Here is a 27,388-nt window from a genome sequence, read left to right as displayed (position 1 = left end):
CTCCATCTAGCTTGCTTGCCTTTTGATTTAACATTTTCTTGAAAGTGAGATTTTTCATAGTGACGTTTATAGCTGTTACAGAATATATATAAAATATAAAGAGCTAAAGCTAGAATATCATGTACTAGAAGTGCTCTGGAAACCATTCCAGAAAGATGTGGCTTTTGTTAGAACCCCACATTGGATACCTCCTCCTTGGCAATCCGCATATCATCGGTGACATTGGAAAACACCGTGGGCTCTATGAAGAATCCCTTTCGGCCCAGTCCTTTGCCTCCACATTCCAGCTTGGCACCCTCTGCCACACCACTCTGGATGAGTTCCAGGATCTTGTTGTACTGTTTCTTGTCAATCTACAAAAGAAATTTCCTAATGACTCCATGTAAAGTAAGTGGGTTCTCAAGAATCTCTCATCTGCGATTTTGTTTCAAAGCTCCATGATATCTAGTCATATCACATGGAACTGCTGTCACTTACCCATTCTTCACCAACAAAACATGTGGTTTTTTATGGTTCCACCCAGCATGTTGGGAACTTCAGTAAATTACTGCACTGATGACAGTGTGAGAGTGCCAAATCAGAACTATCAGACATAGGTCATGTTTTCAGATGATAGAGAACTTGGCTAATTGATTAGTCATTGTTTACAAATGGGGGAAAACTGACCTCTACATCCAAATGAACAGTTCAGCAAGTTGTACTGATACTAAAAAGATGAAAACAATAGGTGAGCTATATGGCGCCACACATCAAATCCTATTGGGAAATATTTTTAATTGGACCTCCTATTACACCCGTAGAGGAAAAGATCAAGTCCAAAGAATGAGGACTAACTTTCTATTCCATAAAATAAAGTCAACCTTGCTCCCCAGAAGTCATAAGTATCACTCAATTACTATGGTTAAAAACCTAAATTCACTTGGGTTTAACTGCTCATCAGTCATCTTTCAAATGGTCCCCCAACCTAGGTGATGTTGTTGCTTATCGGGAAGACCCACACGCTAGAGATCTAGATGCAATCTGGTCCAAATAGCCTTTACAAATTCTCGGGCTCTATCTACAGTTTAAAACCCGAATTCTATCTGGAAATATGCCTTCATGATTGTGGAGAACCTGCAGAGCCAAATAGTGTGGACTGCAGGGACTTTTGTGGCCCTCCCCACCCCATCCCACCACATGAAGCATTCAGGGTAAGAGAGAAACATAGAGCAGAGTGGGAAGGAGATAGCCCTCATTTCCTACACATTTACAAGCCACATGGGACCTCCCCAAAGTAGGTCAGGTTGGTGGAGAGATTCCTCAGCCACTGAAGAAGGATAAGTGGCTTCGGGGAAAAAGAGATGTCCACTCTCCCTGACAAAGGCATTTGTAGAGGGGTCTTGAAGGCCAGTGATTACCACTGGGTCTCAGTTCTCAAGGTCAACATCCATCTTGTCATGCACAGGTCTTTTTTAGAGCTGAGACACTCCAATTTACCCCCAAAGTTCAAAGTATCCTTAAGGCAACCCTAATCCCTTAGTGTTTCAGAGATAAAATTTAGAAAGGAAGAGAGAAGTATGAGAAATAAGAATGCCTCACGAGCTACATTTCTAGCCATGAAGACAAGGTGGAAGAGTAAGGAGGAAGCAGAAAAAAGAAGTTGTTTCTGGGGTCCCACTAGAGTGTCCAGTGTTCGCCAAGGATTAAGAAAGCGGATGTTTATTATTTCTCTACCTGGGGTCCCTGCTCAGTGGTGGGATCAAAGGGACTCCCCACTATGCGCCTCTTGGCCCGCTCCACACTTCTTCTCACAAACTCCTCATAGATGGACTCCTCCACAAAGATGCGAGACCCCGCGGTGCAGCACTGGCCTTGGTTGAAGAACACCCCCTGGTGAGCCTGCTCCACAGCATAGTCCACTGCAAGAGGAAAACAGCCACGTCCTCAGCACTAGTTCTCCTGCGGAGGGGTGTGTCTACAGAGTCACTTCCCATCCCTCTCCCCAGAGCCCTAGGTATAAATGCCACGCTCACCGCAGAGCGTATGGTGAGTAGGCAGCACCGGGGAGAGCACTGGATTGAGAACGCAGCTTAGGTGGAAGTTCTAACTAGACCCTGATGTTACTTGCTATGTGAACGTGGACAACTTCACTTCTTTGAGCCTCTTTCTTCTTCTGTAAAAAGAAGGACTGGACCACGTCATCTAGAACAGGGGTCTCAAACTCCAGGATGCCAAGGGGCTAGGCAGATAATGTAATGGTAGGAATCTGCCAGCTACTGAAACAATCTGATGGAGGCTCAGAAGGAAAGATACTACATTTGGCTGTTGCTCTGCGTGAATATAAGCCACTGGCTGCCAGATGGCCAATTTTAAGAAAAAACAGAAGTCAGTATTTTTAATGTGCAGTTTTTCTTCTTTCAAGTGCTGTGTGACATTTAGACAGGTAAACATATGTATGCCTGCATCTTGTCTATGGACTGCCAATGTGCAACCTTACCCTACAGAACCTTGTAGCTGTATGCTCAATTTGTATTTTGTCGAATTAATAAGCTAGAACAGAAACTGATCTTCTTGAAAATCACCAAGTTTCCTCTATATTTACATGGGATGGTGTAATGGCATAAAACTTTTTCATATCGTAGCGTATCCTTCAAGATAGGACTAGTAAGTATGGTGTGTTAGTTGCTAAATGACTGACTCCCATCAGTCAACCAGTGGTGTGAGTGGAGGGCCTACTCCCCAAGAGAAATTTAGGTGTGAGAGTTCTGATCCCTCGGACAGCCAGCATGAAGCCGATGCTGAACTCTCTGCGGACTCCAAGCTGGGGCTGAGAGTCAGACAAACTGCTTTCTGCTTTCTGATCTCTCCAGTGATGAAAGGGAAAGCAGCTGCGCCTGGCAGGATGGGAAGAAGAAAAAGAAAGAATGAAAGAGACTTCGGAATTGCATTCCCTGAAAAGCTTTTCTAAACAGAAAGGCCACACCTAGGCAGGATGGACTGCATGGCATCCTGCCTGGAGACATGGGGTTTCCTAGGTTTGCTGCTCCATGCTGCCACAGAGTCCTACCTCCAAGGCGTAATCACCTGATTGAGGTCCATTCATACGGGACTTACCAAAGTAGGTTGTCATTCTGGCTGAAAGTCATGGAAGCAGCAGAGGATGGGGGCACTAAACAGAGAAGGGGTTGGGGGTTTGGGGAAATGTTGGCAGGCCTAGTGAACTAGTATTTTTTTAATGATCTACAAGGCCACCAGGCACAGTTGAGAAGTTTCAGATTTCTTGCATCTCGGCAGAGAGAGGGTATTTCAGCCGTTCGGAGGTTTAGGCCACTCCCCTTTGCACTGCACAGCCCTGAGCAAGCCTTCATCTCTTCTACCCTGCTCTACAGCATCACAGAGTCAAAGAAGCTCATTAGTGTCCAGAAAACAAACTCTGTTCAGCTGTCAACTGACAAGCATTCTTTCCCAACATTAGTCTATCTGCTCCTTAGAAGGAAAGGTCCACATTATTCTACTTAAGTGCCCCTTAGTCTCCCAGATCTTCTTAGTGTCCTGTCAAAGTGGAGATACAAAGAGGGCACCGGAAGGCAGTGTGCTTGCACATGTATGAGATCTGTGGGTGACTTACAATCAGCATCGGCAAAAATAATATTGGGGCTTTTCCCTCCAAGTTCCAGAGTTACTCTCTTCAAGTTACTTCTTCCAGCTGCTTCTTGGATAAGCTTTCCAACCTGAAAGGAAAGGAAATGGAGGAAGGTTTTGCACACCTTGCAGCTGAGACAGTCAGTGGCCAAGCCAATTCTGGGCAACAGTAATTGATCCTGCAAGGCAAACTAACCCAGTGGAGGCGGCAGGAATAACTCCTGTGGTCGGGTTGGGTGGACGAGATACAAGTCAGCTGGGATGCAGTTTAATGTCTGTGATGAAGTGAGTTGGAAGACTGCTTTAGTTTCATGATGGAAGGAGCATGGAAAGAGGGTTTAATCTGGAATCTTAATCACTGGTCTCCGAAAAAGCCAACTGGCTTCACATGAAAGACATGATACATGATGAATGTAAAACAAAATCTTCATGTATTTAAAAAAAATGCCACATATGACTTTAATCACAGGGCTCAAAGAAAATATAGATGTTACACCTTTGCCTCTGCCTAGGTCTAGAGTAGAAGGATTCCCGATGGCTGAAGAACTGTCTATACTGTGCAATGCCTATTTACCTAGAAGCCAAGCAAACAATAGGCTGAGTTAGAGATAGCATTTACCATGGTGTAAACTCACACTTCCAATGAAACTGAAAGTGTCAAGATGGAAACAGAAGAACACACTGCCTCAGTGATAGAAATGCTGTCCACTTTTCAGAGTCTGCCTCAGCTGAACAGTGTTTCCTTGCCCAAGGGAATACCCTCCCGTGGGTGGCCTATCCACCGATGGCAGCAGGGGTGTAGAGGCCCTTGCTCTCAGCTCACCACAGGACAGCTCTGCAGGACCATGGATGCTCCGCCATGCTGCATGTGGTTGGCGGACGTTGTCAGGCCTGCACTGCAGTTCAGCTTCCCCTGTGGCCACTCCCCTTCAGCAGCGATCCCTAATACATAACCTGCCTGGCAAACTCCATCTCAGCAGCTGCTTCCGGAGAACCTGACTCATAACAGGGTGCTACTCTACTATCAGGGTAGAGGTCACATATGGGAAATACCAAGTCCCCGAATTGCCCATATGGGCAGTTTGCTCTCGTTGGGATCAAAAATGCTACTGACTTCTACTGAAAACAAAATATTTTAAAAGCCTGGAGAAAAGAAATGCTAAATTTGAGTCCCTCCAGCCTCTTGTTGAGATCTTCAAGTAGGACTAACAATTCCTCAGGCAGGGTAGTCATGGTTAGGAGAAAATGTTCTGGAACCTGGAAGTTTTCTACTGATTTTATTGCTTACCAACTGTTTGACCTTGGAAAATTTATTTTACTTCTTGGAGCCTTGGTTTCCTCCTCTGTACCTGGGGCTAAACATAGTATCTACCTCAGAATTCAGTTGTCCTGAGGATTAAGTGAAGATATTTCGTCCTTAAAACCCTCCTCGTACACAGTGTGCCCACTCATGGTAGCTACGTGAAGGCGGGAGAAGCCAGGCCACTCTCTTTCCATGTTCAGTGCAGAGCAATGGAGGTGATCGTAAGAGGAGCTACTGCTAAGACTTTCCAAAGCAGGGCTCCCCCCTCCCTGCCCCCACTTCCCCCAAACTGCTAACGCTTATCAGTTGCTTCAGGAAAATACTGGGGAAACTCTCGGACTTCCTTCAGTTGCCAGTATTACTCATTCACTGGATTAAATGCTTTTATGTTTTTATTATTACTCTACCTTATGGCAAAAAATTTAGAAAATGTACTTTCACTCCGAGGAAACCTAACCATGGGGGAAAAATAGTGATGTCTCTGGAAGAGCTAGAATTGGTGTTTCTTAATTTACAGGATAATGCTAGTTTCCAAGAGGTTAAGAAATACTGACATCCGGCCCTAAGATTAACGGGCAGGCATCAGCCCACCAGCCAGATGGTGCCTCTCCTGCCGTGCCAGTTTGTCTGTCTTCTACCTCAAGGCAAACTCCCTAGAAGACAGGCTAATAAAGGCCCTGTTCTCAGGAAAACATGCTTCCTCTTCTTCAGGAAGAAAATGTATGTACACAATGGAAAGGAGAATCTGGCCCTCTGTTCTGGCAAGAGGACAGCGGTCAGGTGAAAACTGTGACTGAAGCCTGAGATCCCTACCTTGAGAGGGGAAGCCTTCAGAGGAGGACAGCTGGGACAAGAGCACCATGGGGAGTCCCTGATGGCTGTCCTCTGTGACTGATGATTCTCCTGAGGAATTCTAGGGTTCTTGGCTCTCTCTGCCCTGAGGAATCCATATTGATGATGACTCATCTTTAAGTCCAGGAAGATAAACAGACGAGTGCTTTCTCAAAGAAGGCAATCACTGGAATTCCCGAACTTATTATTAATTATATTAGAAAATGAACGTTTACTGAGCTGATCTATGTCAGACATTTACATGTAATTAGCTCATTTAAGTCGCTCAAAAACCCTACATAGTAGATACTATCTCATTTTAAAGATGACCAAACTTACGAGCTGGAAGTCAATGGATGGTACCATGTTACCCAGCAGGTGGGCTGGCAGAGCCTGTCAGACCCCAGGTAGACTGATGCCAGGGCACGAGCGCGAATCACTCCCTCTATGCGCCTCCCTCTCAACTTTCCGCCTTCCTTTCTGTATTTCCTGAGCACCTAATGTGTGCCACTCACCACCAAAACCTTGTCCCTGAACTCCTAATTGTATCCAGGTGAGTAGGAATATCACCTTTTATAGATACAAATGATGATCACAAACCATCAGTTGCAAAACTTACATTTTTGCCTTCAGAATGACATTAAAAAACAAGCAAAAGCAAGGGGAAATCATGGGTTTCACACACAGTAAGATGCTGAATAAATGTTTGGGGTTGGTAAAGGGAGTGCGGGCCCAGCTGGCATTGCATTTCTGTTAGCCCTACTCCTGACATTAATCAAAAAGTTCTAGGCGCTGGTATTTTTTGCCACTAGGAATGTTGTCCAGTGATTATTTTCATGGCTACGGTAACTATACAAAAACCTTGCTCAGTCTATGGTCATCAGAGAATACCTAAGAATAATTTTTCCTGTGTCAATGCTTTGCCAGCCTTTCCTTAGAAACCAAATTTGTGCTAAACATTGTGAGGCAAATCTCAGATGAATAATGCCTTTCCTCTTCATCTTTGGAAGAAGGTCAAGTTGCAGCTCAGAGTCAAGAAACAACTGAATGTGTTAGGCCACGGGAGAACCATTCCCATCTGGAGGGGCCTCAGGACAAGACACTGAGGAAATGCAGTTTTCACTGATCCCCTTCATTCAACACACATATTCCTGGTTCTCCAACTTCGTGCCGGGTGCAATTCTGTACCAGGAAGGACCTCACAGCTAAGAGGACTCCCACACAAACCTAGCAGGTGCTCACTAAGTGTAGCTTTACAGTCCACTGGGACAAAAATCTGGGTCAGATTTAATATTAGATAAGAGTGGACAGAATTATGGCTCTGAGGTACTTTGTTATAAGCCAGAGTCAGAGCTCTCCCTCCGGTCTTTATCCACAGATTAGGGCTTTGGAGAACACATTATTACTCATGAATTCTCTCCGTGAGTGGACACAGGTTAAATGACCACAAATGGGAGGCACTCCTCATTATCATTACCAAGAAGGGGAAAGAAGTGATGGAAAGGAAAACAGATGCAAGTCCAAAGCAAGGGATTTTTTTTTAGCAAGATTTTCTTAATAGGGAAAAGTAATATTTAAAACTCAAGTGTTCAAGTGAGAATTGACTCCATGTCTGCTTATAAAATTTGACAGGTCCCGTGCAAACCGACCAAAAATACTACCTGTACAAAGCCCATACAAGGGTTCCCAAAATTAGAATCTACAGAGTTAGACAATGTCAGAAAGAACAAAATACAGACACCACACAAGGGCCTGGGAGAGGCAGTGAGTAGTACTCCTTGGGAGTATGTGTGACCCCGGTCACGGTGAACCCCTGTATGCAGGATCAGAAGGCAGAAGTGCACAGAGAGGTAAATGGGTCCGCAAGACACACAGGTCTTGTGAGTGGTTAAAAGTCAAGTCAGTAGGGATAGATTTATAAAACCAAGTCCTATTCTGATCAAATAGGCAACATCTCCCGCCCCATCACTGACAAGCTGGCTAACTGCAACCATATTTAGGTTTATGGATTACCCACAGGTGTCAAGAGACCCAGGTACTACACACTGGCGTGGTGCCCAACTCCTCCTTCAATTTGGGAGTGACACTTTGGCTCCTGAAACCTCAGTTTCTTCATGTGCAGAATGAAGGCACAAGCCAAGGAGCTACTCTATTCTTAGTACTCGAGTTGGCTGGAAGGGTTTTAAAAGACACATAGGGCTCCCGGAGCCCCTGTCTGTATTTAGAATCTGTCCACCGTTCTTCTGCATTTTTCTTGCTTATGGAGCAGAAGTAGCTTTTCATCAAAGCATGCAGCTGCACAGAATGATAGAAAAACCTGATTTCTTTTTTTTAAGTTTCCTGGACAGAGGTCATTATGAAAGAGTAAGTGATAGTGTTCCAGCCACGTGGTTTCTTAACTTTGCATTCCCTGTAGTCAGCTGTATCTGTGTACCCCAAACAGGCAAGAGCGGGAAGTGGGGGCTCCCCCACACATATTGGAACTGGGCTCATTCTCAGCAGGAATGTTGGCACAGATCGACTCTGACTCCCATCCATGTTTGGAAAGGCTTCAAGATTGATATGAGGAGTATCCCTGGAAGAGCCACAATGTACCAGAACACGTTCACGGCAATGTGGCAGGGTAGGGAAATGCAATTTGGTGCTTTGCAAGGGAAAGGATTCCTCATACAGGACAAAAAAGAACACAAAAGGCCTTTCCATGCCCTCTTTATTTAATGCTGCTGCTCCCTGAACAGTGTTCCTGAAGCTGAGTAAACTTTTTATTAATTAGTGAATTACATCTATTAATAAGGGTGGATTCTTTCTCAGAGACATGCCTCCTTAAAAAAAAAAAACAAAACAAAAATCTCTAGTACAGAGTTCAGTAAGCTGGTTGAAGATGCCTGCTTTTTGGAATATATCTTCATTTCTTAAACCTCTAACAGATTGACTCTATGGCTTTTTCCCTCCTCCCCTTATTTTTCACTGTTGTGTTTACTGGCTAACTATGATGGAGACAGGAATGACAAAAATATATGTCATTGGATATTTCTTGCCTTTCTGAAATACCTAGAAAGAATAGGCCAAATCAGTCTGTTCAGATTTCTACCTGAAAGTAAAAAGACCAAAACAGTTAAGCAGTTCCTTTAATTTCAGTGATAACAGCAATTTCAAAACTGTCAAATTCCAATTATGAAAACCAACATGGCCACTAACAACCAGTCCCATCGCACCTGTCCCTCCAGTCACATGAAACCATATGCCCTTCCTGGAACATGCCTCTATGTGTTTGTCCAGGCGGTTTCATCTGCTTAAAATGCCTTTCCTCCCCTTGCTTACCTGATAAAATCATTTTTCCTGACCTATTTCTGCCACTTCCTCTGTGAAGCTAGCTTTCCAGACCCACCCTCCCCACAGGTCTGGTCTCTGATCCAACAAAACTCTCACACTGTTCTTAATAGTTGTCTTCTAGCCTGAATTCGTGAACAGAGAGACTCTACCTTCCTACCTACCTACCGGACATACATATGGAAGATTTTCCTCATTTTTTTGGTCACTGCACCAGAATATGACACCTGCTCTAGGAGGTCTTTTGGAATCAGAGACCATGTTAGAGAAACAAGTGAGAGAATACAGGATGCTTGTGTCCAAGGTAGTCGTACTTTGCCATAACTAGCAGAATAATCTTGGGCTTCCCTTTCACTTATCTTTGGCTTAAATTTCCTCATTTTTAATGAAGGGAATGACTTCATCTAACATTGGCTGTACCGCTCCTGGAGCACTTAAACACTTTTTCTATGTCTGGGCTCTACCTCAAGAGATTCTGATTATTTTACTCTGGATTATTTGTAAAAGTCCCCAAGAACGTTCTAATTTGCTGCTAGGGTTAAGAACTATGAGATGAAAGAACCTTTAAGGGCACTGCTCCCATACTTGTCTCTAACCTTGCATCATTGGTTCTATTTTGCAATTGTTCAACATTACTGTTTATTGAACACATACTCTGTACTGCTTGTTCTCACAAACATTACTTTACTTAATCTTCATCCATTTCTGTGAGGCAAAATTACCCCCCCCCCATTTTATAGACGGGGAAAAAAAAATGTGACTCAGAGAGGTCAAGAAATGACTTGCTGACAGGCATCCACTGAGAGGCGGAGCCAGGACTGGACTCATAGAGTGCCCGTACCAAGCCTAGGGTTCTTTCTGCTCCACTAAGGCTTCTCTCTGTGGTTCTTCTCTTCTCCGATGCTCTCCTGGGGATTAGGCCCCCTTTGCTCAGAGTAGAATTCTGACAGCTAAACACTCTATCCACAGCTAACAGATATTCCAGATCAACTGTCTGGGATACTTAGCCATCCTTCTGTTAACTACATAGGACTCTCCCTTTGTATTTCAGATAACTAAAAAAGTCAAGATTCTGGTTGTTTTGGTTTGCTTTGATAGGAAGAATCGTGGAGTACTCAAGTCAATGGTACTACATTTCCCACTAACCAGGTGAACTGAATGAAGGGATGGGCATGATAGGACCTGCTCATTATCACCCAGAGCTCCAAGGAGAGAAACCCCTTGCAGAATAAATAATCTCGGCGAGCAGGCAGAGGCCACAGCATACTTTTTCTTATTCTTCAGTACTCAAGTTTTGATTTAAGAATTAAGGAGAGGAAAAGAAAATACTTTAAAGCCTGTACATCCAGGTGCTTTTTGACACATTCAACTGGTATTTTTGATTCAAATGCTGGATGGTTTACTAGTGGACCCCTACAATCTTAGAAAGAAGCTCATGAGCTTTTTTTTAAAAACAGACAAAACGATAGCAGGGCAACTCCCCCACCTACAAAGAGGGGCGAGGCTACAAGTGGAAAGAGCTGACCCAATTCATTACTCAAGCCGCAGCGAGGGTGTCTACACCATGCATTATGACACTCATCTCACTTAGGAAGTGAAGGAGAACCCCGGCTGCGTAAATTAGAATCAGTGATAATACAGCTGTTAGCCACAAACATTTGTTTGGCACGAATCAATCTGGACTCTCCTGTAGTTTGCTTTGATGGTCTCTCTACTATCTTGTTGACTAATGATGAAATCATGGTTTGTTAATCTAACTGAACAAAGAAAACACCACACCAAGCAAAGTGCAAACTGCTTTCCTGTACTTTATTGAGGTTGTTTATTGACTCTGTGTTTATAAGAGCCCTTTTATATTCACTTATTAAATATTTACATGCATTGCTTATGTATTTAGCTGCATAAGGAGAAATTAATCCTATCTTCCATCTGAGTAACTCTGTTTGTTTTTCAAAGGCCTTTTGCTGAAGTAAAATGGCAAGCAGCCACCTCAAATAAGCTTCTTGTTACTGTTGCAGACATTCTGTGATGCATCAGTAAGTCACTTCTCCCTAGGGTAATCATACCAGGGGCCATGTTCAAATTCATATTTAAGTGACATGTTCCCTCTGGAACAATCTATATAATTTCCCAAGGAGCCTACAAAGTTAAAAGAGAATAGATGGATAAAGAAGTAAAAACTGATGAAAGCAAGCTGAAAATGATTTGGGGAATTATGTGATCACTTGATTTGCCTGTAAAAATTCTCTACCCACCACCATTAATATGGGGAATTATAAGTTGGCTTTCATATTCTAGACAAATCCTTCTCTCTCAGGTCTTCTATTATCTATCTGTCAAAGATACTACTCCAGAAAAGAAACTAGGAGATACTCCAGAGGCCATAGCGGTAGTTCCCCTCTAAGTGAATGCAAATGCCTTTCTAGAGAGAGAAATATCAAATATAGATTTTGTCAGAAAAACTTAGTGAAATGTGCTTTATGCACACTGCAATAGGCTACCTCATGTTGTGAGTATTCCTAAGAACAGAACACTTCACATGGCCACCTTCCACCTCATTCTCTTTCCCGAACTTTTCTTTTTCTGTCTGTGTGTGTCTCTCTCTCTCAGGTCCCTCCACTGAATATCGGCATCTTTGAAGATTACATATTTAGTTTTTAATGCTCTTCCTGTTAAGATGGAGAATCTCCTATGTTATATTATATAAAGCTACAGTGACCAAAAACAGTGTGGTATTGGTGAAGGGACAGACACACAGATCAGTGGAACAGAACAGAGTCTAGAAAGAGCCCCATACAAATATGCACAACTGCAGCCTGAGAAAGGCACAAAGTCATTTTAGTAGAAACAAAGACCATCTTTTCAAGAAACGGTACTGGAACTAGTATTATCTACAAAGAAGTTAGTTCCTCACTTTACAACATGCACAAAAATTAAATAAAAATACATCATAAACCTAAGTGTTAAACACAAAACTATAAAATTTCTAGAAGGAAACATAAAAGAAAATCTCTGTCATGTTAAGTTAGGCAAAAGTTGCTTAGGCATGACACCAAAAGCCTGATCCAGAAAATAAAAAAATAATGAATCAATAAACTGGATGCCATTAAAATTAAGAACTTCTGCTCTGCAAAAGGCACTGCTGAGAGAATGAAAGGATAAACCGCAGACTAGGAGAAAATATTTGCAGAGCACGATGGACTTGCATCCAGAATACACAAAGAATTTTTAAAATTCAACAATGAAACAAACAACAAAACAGTAAAAAAAAAAAAAGTGGGCAAAGATTAAAACACACTTCAACAAAGAAGACACACAGATGACCAACACACACATCAAAGAGATGCTCACCATCACTCATCACCAAGGAAATGCAAATCAAAACCACAACGAGATATTACCTCACCTCTATTAGGATGGCTACTATAAAAAATACTGGAAATAACAAGTGATGGCAAGGATGTGGAGAAAAAGAGAACCCTTCAGCACTACTGGTGGGAATATAAATCGCTGCAACCATTATGAAAAATAGTACGGAGGTTCCTGAAAAACTTAAAGATAGAACTACCATATGATCCAACAACAATCCCACTTCTGGGTATCCTTCTGAAGAAAACAAAAACACAAACTAGAAAAGGGATCTGCACCTCCATGTTCACTGCAACATCATTTACAATAGCCAAGATATGGAAACAACCTGAGTCCACCAATGGATGATTAAAGAAACTGGTATATATTAACACTGGAATATATATTCAGCCATAAAAAGGACTAAAATCTTGCCATCTGTGACAACACAGATGAACCTCAATGACATTGTTAAGTGAGATAAATCAGACAGAGAAAGACAAATACTGTAGGAACTCTCTTATATATGCAATCTAAAATAAACATATTATATATTTATATGTATGTATGTGTGTGTGTGTATGTGTGTGTGTGTGTGTGTGTGTGGACTCTTCCAGGACCATAACTGTCAATATGTATGCACTCAGTGTTTTAGCTACTGTGCTTTAGAAACTAACATTACAGTGAGGAGGGCCAGAATCCAAAAATTTTAAATGTGCAATGGAAACACCACATAAAACCAACTAACTCTATATACAAGCACACATATGCACAAGTGATGTGATCCTGGGAATGAGAAAAGCTCCCCAACAGATGCACCAAGATCACCTATAAAATCTGAGTGAATTCAATTTCAATTGTGCCACATGGTATGTTATGTCGATCTACCTCATGATAAGGTATGGGCTGATAATTACCTAATTTCAAATACTGTTAAGGATAATTAATATATACAATGTCTGATTTCATCCCCAGCCCAGAAGAATCATTTATTAGCCAGCAACAGGGTAACTGTATAACAGGCTCTTACACAGGTATTATCTAGTTTAATGCTCATAACTGCTTGGCAAAGTAGGTGTCACTCCCCCCTTTTTCTAGAAAACAGACTCAGAAAGCTAATGAATAATCAGGTGGAACTGGCATTAATTACATATCTGTGAAATAAATTTGTAGCAAAATTTTCAAATGGGCTTCTATAATTTTAAAAACCTTTAAATAAATGTGGTGCGTAGTCAAAAGTTCCCAAGATATACATATATTTAAAAAAAAACACTATGTTGAGATAACACTATTACATTTATTAGGATGGCTAAAAATAAAAATACTGACCGTACCAAATGCTGGAGAAGAGGTAGGGGAGCTGGAAATCTTAGACATTGCTGGGAGGAATGTAAGGTGGTACCACCACTTTGGAAAATAGTTAACAATTTCTTAACCTACCATACAATCTAGCTATTCCATTCCTAGGTATTTATCCAAGAGTTAAGGAAATACACACACCATACAGATGCACAAAGAGTTGTACATGAAATGTTCACAGGAACTCTTATTTGTAGCAGTCCCAAACCAGAAATAACCTAAATGTCCACCAACAGGTGAATGACGAACAAATTCTGGTATATCCACAAAATGGAATATGACTCAGGAACAAGAAGGGATGAATTACTGAGATACACAACAAAATGGATGGATTTCAAAATTACTGTGTGAATAAGAACAGCCAGACAGAAGAGTATATACAGTGTGTTACTATTTATATGAAATTGCAAAAAGTGCAAACAATCTACCATGGCAAAAAGCAGATCCATGCCTGAGAATGGGCAGGGGGTGGAGGGCAAAAAGAGGAGATCACAAAGGGCCAGCAGGAAACTTTTGAGGGAGATGGACGTGTTTGCTATCTGAACTGTGGTGGTGGTCACACAGGTAGATACATATGTCAAAACGTATCAAGTTGTGCATTATGTGCAATTTATTATGTATCAATTATACCCCAATAAAGTTGTCAATAAATATACATTAAACAATGAAAGTGTTATTTTATTAGAGCAATTATGTCATACATCTATTTGTTGTCATTTGGGAACTGTTGGGGGGAAAACTGAATCTACCTGACTATTTAAAATATGATTTAATGGTTTTAATTAAAGTCAAATGCCTTAGGAATAAATTAATTACATTTTAAAATAATTGGAGCTTGACAGGGAAAGAGAAGTGAAGAGAAAAAAAGAAACTTAAAGGAAAGCAAAAGGTGGTGAAAATAAAGAACAGATCAGAGGACAAAAGAAGAGATTACAATTAGAACTAAAAAGAGGCGGGGCACTTGGGTGGCTCAGTCAGTTAAGCATCCAACTTTGGCTCAGTTCATGATCTCACAGTTCATGAGTTCAAGCCCTGTATCAGGCTCTCTGCTTTAGATCTTCTGTCCCTCTCTCTTTCTCTGTCCTTACCCCCTGTGTACCCACTCTCTCCCTCCCTCTCAAAAATAAAACTTAAAAAAAAGAAAAGAAAAAGAGGCAACACTTGAGATAATAAGTCTCAATAAGAATGAAGCCACCATACTCACTACAGAGGTTGACCAGTTCTCATTTATCTGCACAAAAGGAAGGAAACAATCATGATGCTAAGGACTCACTGGCCAGATAAGGGAGGGGTGGGCACTCAGGCAGCAGAAACAGCACATACTCAGTCACAGAACTGAAAGGCACGGCCCATCTAGGTGTCTGCAAGCAGTCTGGGAAGGCTAGAGAAAGGGGAAGTTGTGGGGCCAGGTCATGAACCAACTTGTCTGTTACCTGAAAGAATTTTGGATACCCAGGTAGAGATGTCTACTCTACAGATAGAAACAGAAGTCTCAAGCTCAAAAAAGCAGTTAATAATTACAGTGCGCTATTTCAAGGACATATTCTGACATACTGTGTTCACTCATAGGATTATTTCATATTGACAAATAAAAAATTAAATGGACCAATTAAAGTTAGTACAAATGAAAAACCTTTTGTACCGATGGTCTTATGGGGAAGGAAGAATTAGAGTGGGAAATGGTGGTTAAATTCCAAGTTCAGAAACCAACATTTATGACTGAAATGAAACTTGCACCTTCTCTTAGGAATAGTGCTTTTCTTTTAATGTTTATTTTTGAGAGAGAGAAAGAAAGAGAGAGTGTGTGCAAAAGTGGGGGAGAGGCAGAGAGAAGGGGACAGAGGATCCAAAGAGGGCTCCATGCTGACAGCAGCGAGCCTGACGTGAGGCTAGAACTCACGAACTGCAAAATCATGACCTGAGCTGAAGTCGAAATTGAATGCTCAACCGACTGAGCCACCCAGGTGCACCAGGAATAGTGCTTTTATGCAGTAAAAGCTCAGTCAACAAAAATTGCATATAAGAGGAAAATGTGACCAGCTAAGCCTGCAGTGTCAAATTTTCTATGAATTCATCAGCTGATTCTCTGGGTTCTCTTGAACAGCCACTGCAAGGGGCACATGATGATGCCATGGCCTTGGAGCTGGGCTGAACCTAGAAAACCCTCTGGGGAACAAGCCTGGAGCATAGAAGAACTAGCAAAAAGAGGGAGGAGTAAGCAATCTTGCCGATTGTCAGTTCTATACCCTGTGTGCCAGGGAAACCCCAAGGTCATTTGTAAAATAAGGAGTGACTTAAGGGCATCTTTACTCCTGCAAGGAACACAGTAGAGGATCAAAATACTTAAGAGGACTTGGAGTTCTAAGATTATCAAAGTCCTCTCTTTCTGGTAGCTGGCAAACCCATTTGCACCCTTCTGGGCTCCAGGGCTGCTCCAGCACATGGGGAGCAAGAAAGAGAGAAATGTTGCTACACACAGATTGAGAAGTGGCAGAGGAGGGCCTGGATTGCTACATACATTCCTCTTAGGACCACCTTTGCTGTGTCCCAGAGGTTTTGGGCTATGGTGTTATCATTTTCATTGGCTTCCGTGTACTTTTTTAATTTCCTCTTCAACTTCTTGGTGAGCCCATTCGTTCTTTGGTAGGATGTTCTTTAGTCTCCAAGTATTTGTTACCTTTCCAATATTTTTCTGGTGGTTGTTTTCGAGTTACACAGCATCGTGGTCTGAAAATATGCACGGTATGATCTCAGTCTTTTTGTACTTGTTGAGGGCTGATTTGTGTCCCAGTATGTGATCTATTCTGAAGAACATCCCACGTGCACTGGAGAAGAATATGTATTCTGCTGCTTTAGGATGAAATGTTCTAATATACCTGTTAAGTCCATCCGGTCCAGTGTGTCATCCAAAGCCATTGTTTCCTTGTTGATTTTCTGATTAGATGTGATCTGTCCATTGTTGTAAGTGGGGTGTTGAAGTCCCCTACTATTATGGTAAAATTATCAATGAGTTTGTGTTTGTGATCAATTGATTTATATATTTGGTTGCTTCATGTTGGGGGCATAAATGTTTATAATTGTTAGATCTTCTTGGTGGGTAGGCCCATTAATTATGATACAATGCCCTTCTTCATCTCTTATTACCGTCTTTATTTTAAAGTCTAGATGGTATGACATAAGTATGGCCATTCTGGCTTTCTTTTGGCGACCATTAGCATGACAGATGGTTCTCCAGTATGACTTGGTCACACTAGCCTTCTACCCCTTTTTTCTCTCTCTTCATCTTCTGTGATTCTTATGATTCAGATGCTTTTCCTTTTTAATGAGTCACTGAGTTCTCTAATTCTTTATTTTAATTTTTTAAAATGTTTTTAAACATCTAAGAGTAAGAGAGACAGAGTGTGAGCTGGGGAGGGACAGAGACAGAGGGACACACAGAATCTGAAGCAGGCTCCTGGTTGTGAGCTGTCAGCATAGAGCCCGATGCGAGGCGAGAACTTGTGAACCGCAAGATCATGACCTGAGCTGAAGTCAGACACTTAACTGACTGAGCCACTCAGGCACCCCCTGGCTTTCATTTCTTCCTGCTCTTTCTTTTGGGGTGAATTCCTTCATTTTGTCATTTTGGAAGATTAAAAGAACTAATAAAATAAAAAATTAAAATTAAAAAATTAAAAACAACACAAAACATCAAATAAAAAACAACAAGAAAAGCAACAAAGACTACAAAGGACCAGAGAACACCACCAGAAACTCCAACTCTACAGGCAACACAAGGCAATAAATTCCTATCTTTCAGTACTCACTCTAAATGTCAATGGACTAAATGCTCCGATCAAAAGACATAGGGTAACATAAGAAAACAAGATTCATCTATATGCTGTTTACAAGAGATCACTTTAGACCTAAAGACTCTGTCAGATTGAAAGTAAGGGGATGGAGAACCATCTGTCATGCTAATGGTTGCCAAAAGAAAGCCAGAGTGGCCATACTTATGTCATACAATCTAGACTTTAAAATAAAGACGGTAATAAGAGATGAAGAAGGGCATTGTATCATAATTAATGGGCCTACCCACCAAGAAGATCTAACAATTATAAACATTTATGCCCCCAACATGAAGCAACCAAATATATAAATCAATTGATCACAAACACAAACTCATTGATAATTTTACCATAATAGTAGGGGACTTCAACACCCCACTTACAACAATGGACAGATCACATCTAATCAGAAAATCAACAAGGAAACAATGGCTTTGGATGACACACTGGACCGGATGGACTTAACAGGTATATTAGAACATTTCATCCTAAAGCAGCAGAATACATATTCTTCTCCAGTGCACGTGGGATGTTCTTCAGAATAGATCACATACTGGGACACAAATCAGCCCTCAACAAGTACAAAAAGACTGAGATCATACCGTGCATATTTTCAGACCACGATGCTGTGTAACTCGAAAACAACCACCAGAAAAAAATTGGAAAGGTAACAAATACTTGGAGACTAAAGAACATCCTACCAAAGAACGAATGGGCTCACCAAGAAGTTGAAGAGGAAATTAAAAAAGTACACGGAAGCCAATGAAAATGATAACACCATAGCCCAAAACCTCTGGGACACAGCAAAGGTGGTCATAAGAGGGAAGTATATAGCAATCCAGGCCCTCCTAAAGAAGGAAGAAAGGTCTCAGATACACAACCTAACCCTACACCTAAAGAGCTGGAAAAAGAACAGCAAATAAAACCCAAAACCAGAAAAAGACAGGAAATAATAAAGATTAGAACAGATATCAATGCTATAGAAACCAAAATAAAAGGAGAACAGATCATTGAAACCAGAAGCTAGTTCTTTGAAATAATTAACAAAACTGATAAAACCACTAGCCAGTTTGATCAAAAAGAAAGAGGAAAGGACCCAAATAAATAAAATCAAGAACAAAAGAGGAGAGACCACAACCAACACAGCAGAAATAAAAACAACAATAAGAAAATATTATGAGCAATTATATGCCACTAAAATGGGCAATCTGGAAGAAATGGACAAATTCCTAGAAACATATACACTACCAACACTGAAACAGGAAGAAATAGAAAATTTGAACAGACCATAACCAGTAAAGAAATCAAATTAGTAATCAAAAATCTGCCAAAAAACAAGAGTCCAGGGCCAGATGGCTTTCAGGGGAATTCTACCAAACATTTAAGGAAGAGTTAACACCTATTCTCTTGAAGCTGTTCCAAAAAGTAGAAATGTAAGGAAAACTTCCAAACTCTTTCTATGAAGCCAGCATTACCTTGATTCCAAAAGCAGACATAGACCCCACTAAAAAGGAGAACTATAGACCAATTTCCCTGATTAACATGGATGCAAAAATCTTCAACAAGATATTAGCCAACCAGATCCAACAAAACATTAATAAAATTATTCACCACGACCAAGTGGGATTTATACCTGGGATGCAGGGCCGGTTCAACATCTGCAAAACAATCAGTGTGATTCATCACATCAATAAAAGAAAGGAAAAGAACCACACGATCCTCGGGACCCCTGAGTGGCTCAGTTGGTTAAATGTCTGACTTCAGCTCAGGTCATGATTTCACAGTTCGTGAGTTCAAGCCCCGCATCAGGCTCTGTGCTGACAGCTTCGAAGCCTGAAGCCTGCTTCAAATTCTGTGTCTCCCTCTCTCTCTGTTCCTCCCCCACTCATGCTGTCTCTGTCTCTCTCCTTCAAAAACAAAAACATTAAAAAAAAAAAAAGAATCACACAATCCTCTCAACAGATGCAGAGACAGCATTTGACAAAAATACAGCCTCCTTTCTTGATAAAAACCCTCAAGAAAGTAGGGATAGAAGCATCTACCTCAAGATCATAAGAGCCATGTATGAAAGACCCAACACTAATATCATCCTCAATGGGGAAAAACTGAAAGCTTTCCCCCTAAGGTCAGGAACACGACAGGGATGTCCACTCTTGCCACTGTTGTTCAACATAATATTGGAAGTCTTCGCCTCAGCAGTCAGACAATGCAAAGGAATAAAAGGCATCCAAACCAGCCAGGAGGAGGTCAAACTTTCACTCTTCGCAGATGACATGATACTCTATATGGAAAACCCAAAAGATTCCACCAAAAAAACTGCTAGAACTGATCCATGAATTCAGCAAAGTGGCAGGATATAAAACCAATGCACAGAATCGGTTGCATTCCTATACACAAATAATGAAGCAACAGAAAAAGAAATCAAAGAATAGATCCCATTTACAATAGCACCAAAAACCATAAAATACCTAGGAATATCTAATCAAAGAGGTGAAAAATCTATACACAGAAAACTATAGAAAGCTTATCAAAGAAATTGAAGAAGACACAAAAAAATGGAAAAAGAGTCCATGCTCCTGGATAGGAAGAACAAAAACTGTTAAAATGTCAAAACTACCCAAAGTAATCTACATATTCAATGCAATCCCTATCAAAGTAAAACAAGCATTCTTCACAGAGCTAGAACAAACAATTCTAAACTTTGTATGGAACCAGAAAAGACCCTGAATAGTCAAATAATCTTGAAAAAGAAAACCAAAGCAGGAGGCATCACAATCCCAGACTTCAAGCTATACCACAAAGTGTAATCATCAGGACAGTATGGTACTGGCACAAGAACAGACATTCAGATCAGTGGAACAGAATAGAGAACACAGAAATGGACCCATAAACATATGGCCACCTAATCTTTGACAAAGCAGGAAAGAATATACAATGGAATAAAGACAGTCTCTTCAGCAAGTGGTGCTGGAAAACTGGACAGTGACATGTAGAAGAATGAACCTGGATCACTTTCTTACACCATACACAAAAATAAACTCAAAATGGATGAAAGACCTCAATGTAAGACGGGAAGCCATCAAACTCCTCGAGGAGAAAGCAGGCAAAAACCTCTTTGACCTTGGCCACAGCAACTTCTTACTCAACACGTCTACAGAGGCGAGGGAAACAAAAGCAAAAGTGAACTACTGGGACCTCATCAAAATAAAAAGCTTCTGCACAGCAAAGGAAACACTCAGCAAAACTAAAAGGCAACCGACAGAATGGGAGAAGATATTTGCAAACAACATATCAGATAAAGGGCTAGTATCCAAAATCTATAAAGAACTTATCAAACTCAACACTCAAAAAACAAATAATCCAGTGAAGAAATGGGCAAAAGACATGAACAGACACTTCTCCAAAGAAGACATCCAGATGGCCAACCGACACATGAAAAAAGGCTCCACATCACTCATCATCAGGGAAGTACCACAAGAGATACCACCTCATACCTGTCAGAATGGCTAACATTAACAACTCAGGCAACAACATCCTTGGCAAAGATGCGAAGGAAGAGGATCTCTGTTGCACTCCTGGTGGGAATGCAAACTGGTGCAGCCACTCCGGAAAACAGTATGAAGGTTACTCAAAAGATTAAAAATAGAACTACCCTACGACCCAGCAATTGCACTAGTAAGTATTTATCCAAGGGATACAAGTGTGCTGTTTTGAAGGGGCACATGCACCCCAATGTTTATAGCAGCACTATCAACAATAGCAAAAGTATGGAAAGAGCCCAAATATCCATCGATGGATGAATGGATAAAGAAAATGTGGTGTGTATTATATATATATGTATATATATATATGTATATATATATATATACACACACATACATACATACATACATATACACACACACAATGGAGTATTACTTGGCAATCAAAAAGAATGCAATCTTGCCATTTGCAAGTACGTGGATGGAACTCGCAGGTATTATGCTAAGCGAAATTAGTCAGTCAGAGAAAGACAAATATCATGTAACTTCATTCATATGAGGACTTTAAGAGACAAAACAGATGAAAATAAGGGAAGGGAAGCAAAAAATAATATAAAAACAGGGAGCGGGACAAAACAGAAGAGACTCTTAAATATGGAGAACAAACACAGGGTTATTGGAGGGGTTGTGGGAGGAGGGATGGGTTAAATGGGTAAGAGGCATCAGGAAATCTACTCCTGAAATCATTGTTGCACTATATGCTAACTAACTTGGATGCAAATTTAAAGAAAGAAGTGGCAAAGAAGTCTCTACGGTTCTTGTCCATGAGATATAGCTTAAGGCGACAGGAAGAGTCTCAGCACTTCACGGGCGGACTATAGAAGTGACATATTCTTCTAAGAAATATAATCAAAGCATAACTCTGGTCCCCATGGTAACAGTACCCCTGTGTTCAGTGAGTGTTTTCCCCAATTACCAATACTGCATAGTTGTGTGGTATAGTATAAGCTCTTGGGAAGTTTTGTAAACTTCTAAATAAAATAGAGGCATTTTTGTTGTTTATCTTTTGAGAAGTTTATGGGTGAAGGGAATGCTTTGGATGTCTTTGCTGTGCTAAACTGATTTTGAGTTCATTTGTTTTCCCCCTTCAGGTGCTTAGAAGAGCTATCATCGTTGGAATGAAATTACAGACAGAGCAGACACTGGGAGTGGCGGCTGTCAGTTCACACAAAGTCTTCCCTTGCACAGGTTAACAAACTCAGGGCTGTAGTTGTTTTCTTAAACGCATCTAGGAACATGTTTTGGAGTATGACCCAACTAGTCAAATTATGTATGAATCATAGTGATTCCTGAAAGCTAATGAACATAAGAACCACTAGAAAAGCTTATCAAAATAAGAATACCTAGACCTCATTTCCAAATAATCTAACTTAGAAGCTCTTGGGTGGTGCCCAGGAATCTACATTTAAACAAGCCTCTCGGCCCTCCCCCAATGCCCCCTCTGCATCCCTGTAGGTGAGGTAGTCCTTGAAGAGCTACTGGAAAGCAATGGTAACCACATTACACTTCGCTGCGAAGAAATTCTCCCTGCACCGGATTTTTGTTCTGGCCAACACAGGCTGTGGGAGTGGCCCGTGCTCTAGACCAGTAGCAGAATCGGGAGTTCCTTAACAGGTACTAAGTGTCCTTTTCCGGCACTGCTCTCTAAATCAACTACGCTGTTCCACTTAAAAAGAAAACAGGATTCAAAATCAGTTTATCCAAGCAAGCACTTGAGTGATCTTTCCAAAAAGTAAAATAGAACAGCAAAAACAAACAAAAACCTCACATTTATTAGAAGACAAAAATATTCATAAACTATAAAAGCTATAAAACAAACAAAAGGAAAGTAAAACTGCCAGAGGACAGTAGGAATTAGTTTTTGACAGATGTATTCTTTGCAAATGGAAGTTTCGGATTCAGCTAATATTTACTGAGTTCTTACAATGTGCCAAGCGACAGGACTGGAACTTTCAAATGCATTATCTCAATTGGTCCACAAATAAATACGTAAGGAGTTATTATTCATAGCCCTTCTTAAGAGATGAAGAAATGAGAGGTCAGAAAGACTAAATAACTTGCTGAAGGTCACACAGCAGGAGATGTGGGATTGGATCCAAGGTTGGTTGAATCCAGCCCCCTTCTCTTCTACCCCACTTTCCCAAGAATAAACTGTTCTATAAATTTCATTTAAAAATAATAGAAAACAATGACAGCTAATATTTACTGATCCTTTACTAAGAACTACGCCTTGTCCTAAACACTTTACATATACTCGCTTATTCCATCCTCACGGTCCATGAATTAGATACCATCATCCCTTACCTTCAGACATGAATGTGAGGGCTGGAAGGATAAAATACTAACACATACTGTGAACAAATCCACACCATCATTATAGAGGTTTAAATTATGTCCAGTGTTCTGATATGGATCTGACAGATCTTATTTAATCTTGATTACTTTTAGTATGACTTGAAGACCGTGCTTGGAATTTCTTGTTGTAAAAGGGATTTCCTGTTTTATTTTTAAGAGGCCAAGTATGGTGTTATGATGCAGTGTTCTTTCAAGCTTTCATTTAGCAAAAAAGGAGTACTTTATTTTCCTTTAAGAGGTTCTAAATAAAGGACTGAAAGAAATTAACTCAAGCTGAACTACATACATTCAAGCTGAACTAAAGTTTCTAAACTAATGTAAGATTCTGGAAGGAGGTCTTTGTTATCATTAGACTGATTGGATTGATTACTAACTGTTTGGCTTAGTTATTAACTTTGCTTTTGATAAGCCACTGGATAGCTTTGCAGACGGAAATTAACCTGGCCTGAATACAGGTGAGAGTAACACAATCTAAGCAGTAGAAAGATGATTTATGAGAAATAGGTATAGGGGGAAACCTAATATTTTACCTAGCTTTTGCACACTTTTGTGTCCCTTAAATATTAAATACTTCCACTAGGACACTGGGATTATGGGTTTAGCAGTCACTGAACATCTGGTGTCCAGTGTTGGCTCACTCTACCAAGTGTTTGGGGCACTAGGAAATCAAACACACACCACTTCTCAATGTGTCCCATCTGCCATGATGTAGGTTCTTAGGACTGTTTTTTTTACCCCCATCTCTAGAAAGCTTTTCACTTCCAGAAGAGACTGTTAAGGATACATACTGAATTAGTATAAAATCTACAGCTCTGGAGTTTAAATGCCTGTTAAAAGTCAAGCTGTCTGAAATGACAGAAAAATGAAAACTACATTTGCTTTTGAGGGAAACAGTGAAACCTAATCTCCCATTTTACACCATGCCAGCAAAACGTGGAGCGAGCTTTTTCAAAGTGCTGGTCCTTAATATCAGGCTTGGGAAATGACCCTGAGAATTGAATGGATACCAGTATTTGTTGATTATCTGCCAATAGCAAATGACACATTACTCACAAGGGTCCCCGCAGCTGGGGCTACTTTCCTCCAAGTCCTTCTTGTACATTGGTCCCCGTATGACTATCATTTCATTTTCTTCAAAGAGAAAAGGAAGACAGACCTACATTTCTCTGGGCTGTGAATACTAACAGCTCTGGAATTAAGATGTAGCATTATCTTTTTCTTAAATTATTATCAATCAATTATTGTTACCTTTGAATGAAGCTGCTTTTCATTTGAACTTAAATATCTTGAACTAATGATATTGTGATGGTGTTGAATGGTAAAAGATGCTGGCTACACTTTTGAGCACAGCATAATCGTAATCATCACCTTCTGGCTTGGAGAGTAAGCTTTTTTCTCCCCTAAAATTCAGTCTTTATTTTTGGGGCTAACAAATATTTATAATGCATGTTGACTACACATCAGATACTACTTGAGGAAGTGAGAAGAATGCCTAAGATCGACTCTAAAGAGACCTCCACCCCAAAATCTGCATCTATGGCCAGAAAGTGTCATCTGAAACTAAAGCTAAAAAAAAGTCAACACAAAAGTGATAAGCAAATATTTGAGTTCACCCCAAAAGATTAAAAATGAGTTACCTATGGGACAAAAATAATATACAAATATTCTATACCAAACACACCAAGGGCTTTTCCTGAATCCAAACATCTTTATGATTGTATTCTTTAGACTTTATAATTGTATCAGCTGAAGTAAAGAAATTGATAACCTCACTGATTATAATATATTTAATTTGAGGCAATGAGGATGAAGATAAACTATGAGAATAAGTGATCTGCCTGAAATCTAAAAGAAATCAAATAATGGTATCAAATTAATCAAAAGATGTGACAGATGCTTCTGCTTTTGGTCGTAATGGAGTAACTGGCACTGGACTTGTCCTGCTACTGAAAACAACTAGAAAAGTATGTGACACTGCTTTCTCCAAAGTGGACATGAGGCAGTATGGGACTATGATCCTAGAGATAAGAGAAACACGTAAGGGAAAACCTCTCTGCCAAGACTTTCTCGACTGCAGCAGAATGTGGGGAGACCAAAGGAGAACGTGGTGGTCTCACTAAGTTGATGATAAATATCAGAGTATACAGCCCCTAAAATGTGAGGGGCTTAGTACCAGAGGGAGAGAATGAGGTCCAGAAATCTGAACAGGGGGGTCCCTTGAGTTCTGGCTGAATGCTAAGCTGGGAATACATAGGGTGAGACTCCATTAGACTGAATAAAGAAGGAAGACCAGGTCATCTGCATGCTGAATAATTCCCAGAGTTCATACAGGGCTGGGAGACATTGGAGTTCAGACCAGCTAGAGTGGAAAGACCTTGCTGAACACCAGGAGCATTCAGCAGAAGCTCCAGAAAGATCTCCATTTAGTAATCTTAGTAAATTTTACTAGTTAGTAAAAGATAAAGTAGTCCCAAAACAGCTTAAAATTAAGTGTCAAAAAGGTCAAGCTGTCCAGCAAGTGACTTAACCGTTTGTCAAAAAACAAACAAAAATCCCCAACATTCTTTAAAGAAAGACAACAAACTTCACATGGTAACAATCCTTTCAAAAATTAACAGACATGCTCAACAAATGGTATTGGGGAAACTGGCCGGTGACATGCAGGAGAAGGAAACTGGACCACTCTCTTACACCTTACAGAAAAATAAATTCAAAATGGATGAAAGACCTAAATGTGAGACAGGAAACCATCAAAATCCTAGAGGAGAACACAGGCAGCAACCTCTTTGACCTCGGCTGGAGCAACTTCTTACTAGACACGTCACTGGAGGCAAGGGAAACAAAAGCAAACATGAATTACTGGGATTTGATCAAGATAAAAATCTTCTGCACAGTGAAGGAAACAATCAACAAAACAAAAAGGCAGCCTCCAGAATGGGAGAAGATATTTGCAAATGACATATCTGATAAAGATTTAGTATCCAAAGTCTATAAAGAACTTATCAAACTCAACATCCAAAAAACAAATAAACCAGTTAAGAAATGGGCAGAAGTCGGGCGCCCGGGTGGCTCAGTCGGTTGAGTGTCCGACTTCGGCTCAGGTCATTATCTCACAGTCTGTGAGTTTGAGCCCCGCATCGGGCTCTGTGCTGATGGCTCAGAGCCTGGAGCCTGCTTCCGATTCTGTGTCTCCCTCTCTCTCTGCCCCTTCCCTGCTCATGCTCTGTCTCTCTCTGTCTCAAAAAAAAAAAACAAAAAACAAAAAAAAAAACGTTAAGAAGAAATAGGCAGAAGTCATGAACAGACACTTTTCCAAAGAAGATATCTAGATGGCTAACAGACACATGAAAAGATGTTCAACATCACTTATCATCAGGGAAATACAAATCAAAACCATGATGAGATACCATCTCACACCTGTCAGACAGGCTAAAATTAACACAAGAAACATTAAGTGTTGGCAAGGAAGTAGAGAAAAAGGAACCCTCTTGCGTTATTGGTAGAAATGCAAACTGATGCAGCCACTCTGGAAAAGAGTATGGAGGTTTCTCAAAAAACTAAAAATAAAACTACCCTACTACCCAGCAATTGCATTATTATCTATATACCCAAAGGATATACAAAAATACAGATTCAAAGGGGTACATGCACTTCAATGTTTACAACAGCATTACCAACAAGAGCCAAGCTATGGAGAGAGCCCAAATTTCTATCAATTGATGAATGGATAAAGCAGATGTGGTATATATATATATATATATAATGGAATATTACTCAGCCATCAAAAAGAATGAAATCTTACCATTTGCAACAATGTGGATGGAGCTAGAAGGTATCATGCTAAGTGAAGTAAGTCAGTTGGGGAAAGACAA

General features: G+C 40.6%; 1 protein-coding gene across 1 annotated transcript in view; it reads right to left on the bottom strand.

Annotated features, from left to right (window-relative positions):
• Positions 1-27,388, bottom strand: part of ALDH1A2 (aldehyde dehydrogenase 1 family member A2) — a 98,613-nt gene that overhangs the window by 9,882 nt on the left and 61,343 nt on the right. The window contains exons 8-10 of the mRNA XM_047075058.1: positions 3,608-3,710; positions 1,714-1,898; positions 189-353 (exon numbers count right to left, since the gene is read on the bottom strand). Coding sequence (XP_046931014.1) covers positions 189-353; positions 1,714-1,898; positions 3,608-3,710 — 453 coding nt within the window. The remainder of the gene's footprint in view (positions 1-188; positions 354-1,713; positions 1,899-3,607; positions 3,711-27,388) is intronic.

This window comes from Lynx rufus, unplaced genomic scaffold (genome assembly GCF_022079265.1).
Source record: "Lynx rufus isolate CCGP_SWC_20201006 ecotype Redwood Valley unplaced genomic scaffold, mLynRuf1.p SCAF_13, whole genome shotgun sequence".
NCBI lineage: Eukaryota > Metazoa > Chordata > Mammalia > Carnivora > Felidae > Lynx > Lynx rufus.
Note: the sequence above shows the minus strand (reverse complement) of the source record. Positions and strands in the feature narration are given on the sequence as shown.